At 39.0% G+C, this 10,663-nt stretch overlaps 1 protein-coding gene across 3 annotated transcripts in view; it reads left to right on the top strand.

The window, feature by feature from the left end:
• Sh3glb1 (SH3 domain containing GRB2 like, endophilin B1) overlaps window positions 1-10,663 on the top strand; it is a 31,381-nt gene that overhangs the window by 120 nt on the left and 20,598 nt on the right. For all 3 annotated transcript variants that reach the window (XM_028861226.2, XM_028861225.2, XM_028861224.2), the window contains exons 2-3: window positions 7,004-7,145; window positions 9,504-9,632. In XM_028861226.2, the coding sequence (XP_028717059.1) occupies window positions 7,004-7,145; window positions 9,504-9,632 (271 nt within the window). The remainder of the gene's footprint in view (window positions 1-7,003; window positions 7,146-9,503; window positions 9,633-10,663) is intronic.

The following is a 10,663-nucleotide window of genomic DNA, read 5'->3' as shown; positions in this document are numbered from 1 at the left end:
GTACGGCGGCGGCGGCGGCGCGGCGGTTGAGGACGGGGCGGTGGCGCCGGCGAGGGCGGCGGGGACGGCGGGGACGGCGGCGCCGAGGACCCGGCCTGCCTGCCTGCCGATGGGCGCGGCCTGGCGCCCCTGGCCCCGCCGGCCGTTGCCGCCCCGCTCTGCCCAACCGCCGCTCGGCGCCGAGCGAGGCGAGTCCCGACGCGGCCCGGAGCGTCCTCCGGCCGGGACACCTTGGGTTCCTCCCACCCCACCCCCGGGCCGGAGGCCTCGGTGCCCCCAGCCGAGCACCTCGGCGCCACCCCCACCCCTTCTTCCCCTGGGTGGCTCTCGCCCTCCCGGCAGTGTCCAAGAAGGGAGTTTCCTTTTCCTGCCCCTGCGCCGGCTCTGGTCCCACCAGCCCTCTCTGGCCCTGGAAGGATTGTGCCAGAGCTTAGCAGCCCGTGGGGGGAATGGAGATCGCCTGTCCCTGTGGGTGTCCCAACTTCACCGAGGGCGCAGGAAACCTGGGGTTGCGAATGTTCTGGCCCCATTCTCCAAGTGGGCTATAGAGCAAGGGGTGAGAGGAGGGCAGGGTGCGTGCTGCTGTGTCCGTGGTCACATTTGGTATGCTTCAGGCACACTTGGAGGGGAAAAGTTCACTGCGTCTCCTTATTCTGTAATCAAGGAAGGGAACTTGGGCAATAGGGAACTTGGGCGGATTTTTGCAGTCAACACCACGTTATGCAAACGCAGTTAAATCTATGAACAGATGTAAATTTCACAACATGGGTTATAAACAATCTGGTATTTCAGTTAGTGACATAGGGTAGCAAGAGCATTCTCTTCTGTAAGAAGACGAAAGTAATGTCCCGTGTGCCAGAATTACAGCAAACTATATCTCTCTTCTGTTGCTTCGTTTCTTGTACCCTTTACCCTAATTTTATTGGCACCGTTGATATCATATTGCATTGTCCTTGGCAAAAGGATGGGAGAGTTCCCCAAGGTAATGACTGCCTAGCTTATGAAAAATAGTGTGATGAGCAGTTTGCTGGACATTTAACATATTAGCTGCAGCCCTCTCTGTCACCTTGCTAGAGAGACATTGTGAACCCTCCTCTGTATAAAAGGAAGCAGCCTCAGAGATGTAAATAACTTGCTTGACTTTGCCTGGCTAGTGTGGAACTAGTTGGCCTCTGGCGTACTAGAAGCTGATTTTTCTCAGAATGGGCATTGCAGGCTTACGATGTGTAGAAAGAATAGCAATATGATGTGGCCTTAGAAGAACTTAGATATCATTTGGTAAAATCTGAACATTTTATTATCAACAGCGAGTAACTGTTAGAGATGGGAAATTCCAATTCCATCCAGCTTTTGATTTCCTGGACCGATGTGATGAGTGACAAGCTAGCTGCCATACTTAACCCTGTTATCCTCCTTCCTTCCCTGAAAAGTATGGTTAAATAAATGGGAGGTGAAATAAAAAAAATTTTTTAGACTTAGCGTTGACTTCAGTAGAGGACCAGAGCTTGTGGTATTTTTTGTTTAGTGCTGGTTACCTGTTAAGTAAAGATTTGACACTATATAATGCTATAATTAACTGTGTTTCAGACACATAATGCATTCTGCCTCAACCATTTATTAAGAAGAAGAAATTTAAAATGGAGAAAATCTCCTTTTGTATTTAGTGTCCTTTTATATTGTCTATAACTGTTAATGTCACATGCTGAAATATTCTGGTTAAACCTACAGTTTGAGGTTTGCTGCACAGTTTTTCAGAAGAAGAGGCCAGGTAGTTGAGAGCAGATTAACAGAATGGTGGTAGTTGTTGAAGCTAAATTGTGGGTACGGGCTTCTGAAGTTCATTATACCGTTTTCCACTACACTGTTAGGTTTTTTGTTGTTGTTGTTGTTTGGTTGATTGGTTGGATTTTGTTTTGTTTTTTGTTTTGTTTTGTTTTCTGTATGTTTGACGTGCTCCATAGTGTTTTTTAATAAAGTTTTTAAGGAAAGAAGAGTATTTCTAAAATAAAACCTGAAAGCTAGAATGCTGGCATCGTAGTTTACAACACAGCACTGTTTTCTTATTCCAGCATGTAGGCAGTTTCCGAGTTACTGCTCTGAGCTATGGTGATATGAGTGCAGTGCCAAAGTGCCGAGTTTCATGCTAAGAATAGTTTAAGAGCTGTGCCAGTGAAGAATGGGAGAGAGAACTAAGCCCTCTCATTTCCAAATAATCTCCTTTCAAATCAAATTGCACTTTTTTGGTTTTTCAAAACAAGGTGTCTCTGTGGAGCTTTGCACCTGTCCTGGAACTCACTCTGTAGCCCAGGCTGGCCTCGAATTCACAGAGATCCACCTGGCTCTGCCTCCCGAGTGCTGGGATTAAAGGCATGTGCCACCACTGCCTGGCTTAAATTGCACTTTAAAAAAAAAAAAAAAGGAGGTCATTCCCTGGTCAACTACTATAGGTACTTTCATTTTATCTAGACATTTTCATTAGAAGTTAAATTTCTTGTTTTAAAAAGAAATGTGAGTTCAAAACTATTCACCTGTATAATAGGTAGATAAGTCTTGGTACTTTTATAAATGTTAGGGTAGAATGTATAAGTGACTAAATGTTACTAACTCATCCAATGTCTAGTATAATGCTCCCAACTCCAACAGCCGCTTCCTTAAATTTGTTTAGAGAGAATATATAATGAATTAAACTTTCTATCCTCATGTTGTTTTACTGTGCTACAGATGAAATTAGTATGAAAAACTGTGTATCAGATTATACTTTTTAAGAAGTTGGGCCCCCAAATGTAAGATGGGAAATTTCTATTTTTATAAGTTTACATTTTGATAAAGAAATAGAAATATAACATTAGCAGTGTTACTATGTATCTGCCCTAGCCCCCTCCCATTTTTTTATTTTTTTTTTTCATTCAAGATAGCATTTAAGCCATCCTTAATTTGGTAATTAACTGAATATCCTACAAGAAGCAAAGACAGACCTACAGTGCTGTAAACAAATACACAGCACAAGGAAGCACAGAGTAGGGTATATTTGGATTATGGCAGTAAAATAAAAATTACTACCCTCTTGTGGTCAGCATAGTTATTATTCACTCCCAAAACTGTCACCCTAGACAGAATGTTTAATCACTCCAATCCTCAACATATTCCTCACTAGAATTATTGTTCTTACCCTGTAGGTTTTTTTTAAAATCTGATATAAACAAGATGCATATACCTTAGTATATGGATTTTTAAACACAAAGTAAGCCCTTATATTAAGAAATTCAGAATCATGACAAAGATGCATTATCTTCTTGGGGAAAAAAAAGAAAACATTATAGAAATAAGCTAGGCATGGTTGCACATACAGTGCCTGAACTCAGCAAGGTAAGACAAGAAAATCAAGTTGAAGACCAGCTTGGGCGTACATACCACAGCTATCTGCCTTTCAATAATAACAGTAATGGTAAATTTGTTAAATTTTTTGAAAAAGAACAAAACTGTGTTTACTGAAATCTGAAGCATAAATGTGAGTATAGTGAAAACAGAAAAATGAATGTGGATGTGGAACGTTTTGCTGGTCCTCAAATACCTTGCTTGCTTGGGCCTTCCTCCAGAACTATTTTCTAAACAGGTTTTCACATTCCTTTTATTCTGGAGGAGTTTGCTGTTACTTTTTTTGAGGGTTGGTTTTGTTCATTGTCTTCTATACTAAAAAGCAAAACCTCATTTTTGTAAATTCTTACTGTGTAAGTCACTGTTCTAGTTTGCTTTCTGTTGCTCTAATAAACACATAATCAAAACCAACTTGGGAAAGAAAGGGTTTATTAATCTTACAGTTCACAGTCCACCAGCAAGGGAAGCCAAGGCAGGACCCCACAGCAGGCGCTTGCTGCAGAAACCTAGAGGAGCATTGTTATTCCTAGGCCCATACACTGCTACCTTTTCTTAGAGAGACCAGGTCCACCTGCCTACAGATGGTTCTGCCCATAGTGGCATGGGCCTCCCTACCTCAGTTTACAAGAAAATGCCCCCAGACATGCTTACAGGCCAATCTGATGGAAGCACTTCCTCCTTTGGTTTTCCTGTTACTGGGTATATGAAGTTGACAACCATGATTAGACGTCACTCTTAAGTGTTTATTTATAAGTTATATAAGGTTTGCTTTTTCTTGTTTCTTTGAAGACTCAAACTCCATAGCAAATACATAGCTTGTTGTAAATATCATCTTCGCTCTCTTACATTCTCACTATATTTTTCAAGACCAAAATATAAAAAAAAATTAAATGATAAGCCAACAAGCCTACTAACCTGAGATTATGAAGTAATTTTCTCAAATAACTAACTTTCTAATCATTAGCTCTCTGAAAATACTGTCACAAAACTTGCCTGAATCCATTTTGTCTTGATAAATTCAGTAACTATTTCTTGAGTCACTATCATAAACACGTTTTAATAGTTTCTAATCTGTACTTTAAGTCTAGTATTTCTAAAATGTTAGACAAAATTGACATTTTGCATACTGGAAAGGGGCCTGCATTTTCCTAATCCTTGGATAATGTGTTTCAGTGAGTTCTGCCTGTTAACAGAGACCAAACGTGTTACTAGAAGAGTACCTCACACAAAGACTGGCCTAGCAAATAATGATTTTTATAATGATGTTGACCTCTTACTAATCTATTCTTTGGAAATCTAGTCTTCATTATAACAGAGATTTCTAGAAGGAAATTAATGTTTGATATGCATACAAGTGGCAGATGAGCTGCTCCTTCCTCACCAATGCCATCTCTCTAAACTCTTCACAGGCTGGTCCCTGCTGCTTTTCTTTTCTTTCTTTCTTTTTTTTCTTTTTTCTTTTTTTGGTTTTTCGAGACAGGGTTTCTCTGTGTAACAGTCCTGGCTGTCCTGAACTCGCTTTGTAGACCAGGCTGGCCTCAAACTCACTGAGATCCACCTGCCTCTGCCTCCTGAGTTGTTTTTTAACTTACTTTTTATGTATTTTTTTATGTATGACTGCTTTGTCTGCATGTATGCCTTCATGCAAGAAGAACGCACCAAATCCCACTATGGATGGTTGTGAACAATCATGTGGTTGCTGGGAATTGAACTCAGGAGAGCAGCCAGTGCCCTTAACCTCTGAGCCATCTCTCCAGTCCTGGTCCCTCCTTCTTCCAGGCTCATTTCTTCCCCAGTGAAAATGTCCCCTATTCTCCTAATTCTTCCTCTTCCAAATAGTTATTCTTCTCCACTTAGATTTAATATGTCACTCAGAAAAAGATAGAATCGCCTATGTTGGTCTTATGTTGAGCATCTTTAAACCTTGCATGCTGCTTCTCTGATTATTTAGGTTTTGTTTCTTCTTAACAAAAATGTTAGATTCTGAAGAATAGAAACTTTGCCTGTTTTGTTGGAAACATAAATGCTTGCCCTAGTTAGTACTAAAACACACACACACACACACACACACACACACACACACACACGTTCTTAATATTTATTGAGGACCAAGGAGGAGATGGCTCAGCAGGTAAAATCATTTGTCAACAAGTGTGATGATCTGAATTCTACCCCCAGGACCCATATGATAGGAGAGAAACCTCCTTCTACAAGTTGTCCTCTGCCTGCCACATGTGTGCATATGCATACACACACACACACACACACACACACACACACACACACACACACACACGATAAAATGTAACGGAATCTGTAAAGGAAGACTATTTGTTGAGGGAATGGTGGACTACGGAACAACTGGCCTATACTTTAAAGGCTAAGAGAAGTTGTTCTTTGTGATCCCCCTTAGTGATGTTCACCTAGGTGTTTCCTTTCTCTCTGTGCTTTCTGAGTTTGACCTTGCCATTGGAGGTGAAGTTGTACATATACAATTCGAGTATATTCCTCTCCAAAAGGTCTGCTGCTTAGAACCCTTGAGAATAAGTAAAGAATACTCTGTAAAGGCTCTGTCCCAAGAATGAGATTCCAGTTTACATGGCTGACCTTGGAATCAGGGGTTTGCCATATTACTCTTGCAGACAGAGGTTCTGATTTCAGTTCCCAGCACCCATGTCTAGTGGCTGACAACGTCCTGTAACTCTTGAACTTCAGAGATCCATTGTCCTCTTCTAGATTCTGTGGGCACCTACACTCATTCTCTCTCTCTCTCTCTCTCTCTCTCTCTCTCTCTCTCTCGCTCTCTCGCTCTCGCTCTCGCTCTCGCTCTCACTCACTCAATCACTCACACACACGCACACACACACGTGCACACATATTTGAATTCTTTTTTTAAAAAAATCTTATAAAAAATACTTCTGTATGAATAATGTAGCAAAAAGCCTATAAACACATTGTTAGAGCATACCCTGAAGAAACTATCTCAGTGATGCTCACTTAGAAGGTTCCATAAATGTGTAACTTGGGTATGATTAAATTTATAAGTAATATATGTCATAAAAATTAAGATATTTCAGATTTTAATAACAATGACCAGGCTTTAAGCTGATATTTATTTCTACAGACAATCTTACTTAATCCTCAAAATACTTATTGTTTGGGAACCCGAGTCAGGAAAAAAGTCAAAACCATTCTGAGCTACACAGTAAAACCATACCTCAACAAGATACAAATGGAAAAAATACTAAAAAGTTTGCCAGAGTCAGCATGCATACAGTCAGAATCTGAACTCAGATTCAGCCAACTCTAACCCCAGTTTTTATGTTAGGAATATTATGTACCATGAAATATAGAATTCACATCAAGCATTTTAGCAGAAGACATAAGATAGTCACCATAGTGCTATAGTAGGATGTAGGAGGGTGATGATGAATTACCATAAATGCACATGGGCGTGCACACACACACACAAAACTTTCATAAGCAATGGCTTACAAATAGGCCTGGAGCGTAATATTTACATGTTTAGGATTATTTGGATTTGAATTTGATTTTCACTATTGACAATTTCCTAACATGTACTTGAGGTGTGTTTATGTATTGATATACTTATTTTAAATAATCACAGTTTACAGAAGAAAAGCTCGGACAAGCAGAGAAGACGGAATTGGATGCTCACTTGGAAAACCTCCTTAGCAAAGCCGAATGTACCAAAATATGGACAGAAAAAATAATGAAGCAGACTGAAGTGCTGTTGCAGCCAAATCCAAGTAAGACACTTCACTTCTCCTCTGCCTGCATATTGCCTGTCAGTGTTTTTAAGGTTGAAAGCAGAGGCCGTGTCTTCCGGGTCTTGGGCTGTTTTATTACGTGTGATGTGGGTTAGGAAGAGATGGTGCAAGTTTCTGTATACCTCCTAACAAGTTTACAGAAACACTTATTAGAGGCCTGACATTTTAAGTCTCATGTTTTCCTATAGGTTATTACACTTGATTTTCAGACAACCACAGAGTGTTTAGGATCACAAAAGTCAAAAGCCTTGCAAATGAGGTGTGCACTAGTACTTACAAAATGGAACTGCTAAGTGAGCCTTTTATGCAAAATAGCCAGCTAACTAAGTGGAGCTTCAACTAGGACCCAATGTATAGACATCTAGTCTTTTTAAGTGACACCTTAAATACCAAAACTAAAGGGAAAAGGCAGCAATGCCTATTTTCCTTCCCCGGTGCTATTGTGAACACACTGCAAAATTCCGTAGTCTTAAAGTCCAGCATTATAAAAATACTAATAATCCTATGCCAGCATAGTAAACTGTAGTAACTTTTAAAAAGAAGTATGTAAGCCTTGAGTGAGGCTTCGTATCTTTAGGCACCATGAACACAGTATGATGTTTCTTGCTCATTAAAGAACATTTAAGTTATACACAGCTATACTTTAAAACTACTTCTTGTTTTTTTTTCTGCCCAGAGGTCCCACCCACATATGTAGAACAGTCTGTATACACTGTTTTTCGGAATGGCAAGTAAGCTCGGTGACTGGCAAGTAGTAAAATATAAAACAGTCCCCACAGTATCCTCCTCTCCATTGTTTTCCAAGAAGTAAATCAGGTTGATTGTTTTGTGCTCTGATTGTAAAATTGTATGGACTTAAAGTAATCTTTTATTTTCCCTGAAAGTCCTAAAAGTTTGATATTTTTAAAGAATATGCATAAATATATAATGTTATAGCAGATTTGCCTGCATATTTTAAGATCTGGTGAATGAGTTAATGAAATGAAGCAGTGTTTACTAATACATACTACATACTTTACTTACTGAATCAAAATCATTTTAGAATTCACCATTTGACTTTTGACCATATAGGTCAAAGCAATTATAATTGAAAATCACAATCAGAAACTTGAAACCTGATCAGCTCTCATGGGTGGTTCTTTCAAAATGGTTCATTTTGGTTGTCAGTAAAGGTTTTGGATTTTTGTATTTTGTTTTTGTTTTGAGGCAGGGTCTCACTGTATAGCTCTGGCTGGCTTGGAACTGACTAAGTAGATCAGGCTGGCCTCAAACTCATAGATATTCTCCTGCCTCGGCCTCCAGAGTCCTGAGACTAAAGGCATGAGCCACTACGCCTGACTAATTAAAGGTTTTTAAGTTCTGCTTTAAAATACTTGTGGTTAAAAAAAAAAAAAAAAATACTTGTGGTTTTGCTGCAGACTCTGCCAAGAAAAGCAAGGATTATTTTGACATTATCTAATTCATATATTTTGTGTATTACAAACTAGCCCTCTTATGTATTATAAATAACATTATTTTAGCTAACTTTTAAAGTATTTCCATTGCTATTTCAGGACCTTTAAAAAAAAAAAAAGAACCCTTTACTATAATTTAGGAAGGTAGCAAACCGTAGTTTGTGACTGCCACATGTACCTGCGTGTGTGCGTGTGAGCGCAAGTTTTAGGTGTCCTACTATTGATGGATCTGAAAGCTGGTCAGGACAGAGGTAGGTAGGACAAAGGGTTGTGTCCCTTAAGAGAGAATTAATACATTTTCATGCTAAAATCTGTCAGATGTGGCTCTTGGATCTTAGATACTTTGTGTCTGTATTTCTGTAGCTGAATATTTCTAGTTTAAAAGGATGGACATAACTTTCAAGTAGATTAAAGGCAGCTTCACTGGATAGTAAGTTTATAATTCCTCTTTTGAAACTTAAGATCTCAAAGAATACCTAAATACCAAGTTTAACTTTAGAATGTGTCTGTACCAAGATACAGTACCAGGTTTCTGAACTATAAACCTTTAGAGATTATATAATAGTCAACATATAATTATATATGATTAGACTTAAAGATACATACTTGAATAAATGCTAATTTTATATTTTTAAGAGGCAGTAAGTGGCTGGAAGGGGAACAAACTCTTAAATAATATTTCTCTGTTGTAAGAATTGCTAATGTATTTTAAATTCTTTTCATTTGGTTTGGTTTGGGGGGAAAGGTCTTCATTGTGTAGTCAAGGCTGGCTGCAAACTAGAGTATTAACCCCTCCGTTTACCCAGTGCTGGAGTTCCAGTATATCTGCCATGCCTGGCTTTTGCACCTGTTGAAACACTGGTATTTCTAACCTTTCTCCTAGATGCCAGGATAGAAGAATTTGTTTATGAGAAACTGGACAGAAAAGCACCAAGTCGTATAAACAACCCAGAACTTTTGGGACAATATATGATTGATGCCGGGACTGAGTTTGGCCCAGGGACAGCTTATGGTAAGTGACAGTGAAAGGTTCTGAAAGGAAGATTTTTACATTGAGATTTTTACTATTTAAAGATATCAGCATATGGTAGAATCAGTTTTAACATTGTTTATTATGTTAAAATTTTGATGGAAAAATACATATTTAGAGCATTCACAGCTTTCTTAGATCTAAAAATTAAATGAATTCATGTTCTTATTGGTCTTCATTACCTCTGTTATAGTAGTAATTGTTGTAATGACTTACATTAAAATTTTCAGTGCTTATTTGTTTTATATTAAAAGTACTTCACCCACAGTAAATGTTCGGCCATATTCCTTTTTTAACTTATGCAGGGTCAGCACCCAGAGTATGTTAGTAGTCATCTTCTCTGGATACATAGACTGCATTGCATTTCTAGTTCATGTGTCTAGCATGTGTTTACAGGTGGCCCAGCTTTGATAGATAGCTCCTCTACTAACTTATATTACAGTTTGATTGCTCTGTGTACTTGTGTGAATGTGGGTATCTCTATGGATGTGTGTGGACATGCCGCAGTGCTATGCAGAGGTCAGAGGACAACAAGCAGGAGTTGACTCTCTTCTATCACGTGGGTCCCAGAGATCGAGCTCAGTCTGTCAGGCTTGGCAGCAAACACCTTTCTTTACCTGTTAAGCCATCTCGGGCCCTACACGGACCTCAGAGTTCCATGTTTCTATTACAAGACCTAATTTTCTTATGGCATAGGACTACTTCAAGTTTCTATGGGAATATTCTCTTTGTGTCAGAAGGAAATAAACCTAAATATTATTTAATGCCACCAGTCAACTGAATATGTATGTAACCTGAAATATTTACAGTATATTCTTTGTAATTTTAAATCTTTGAGGAATCGGAAATGATTAAGTTTGAAATTAAATTGTAACTGCTAATTTTCGAGAAACTTCATGTTTTATTGCTTGCTTATTCTGAGCTCATAAAGGCCCAGCAGTTCCTTTCTTTACCTAGTAGAGATCTTCTAGTAGAACATGACTGTTAAAATATTGTAGATTTTCTCTTTTTCT

Source organism: Peromyscus leucopus, chromosome 6, assembly GCF_004664715.2.
Source record: "Peromyscus leucopus breed LL Stock chromosome 6, UCI_PerLeu_2.1, whole genome shotgun sequence".
NCBI classification, from domain to species: Eukaryota; Metazoa; Chordata; class Mammalia; order Rodentia; family Cricetidae; genus Peromyscus; species Peromyscus leucopus.
This window is presented reverse-complemented; position numbering and strand designations above follow the sequence as displayed.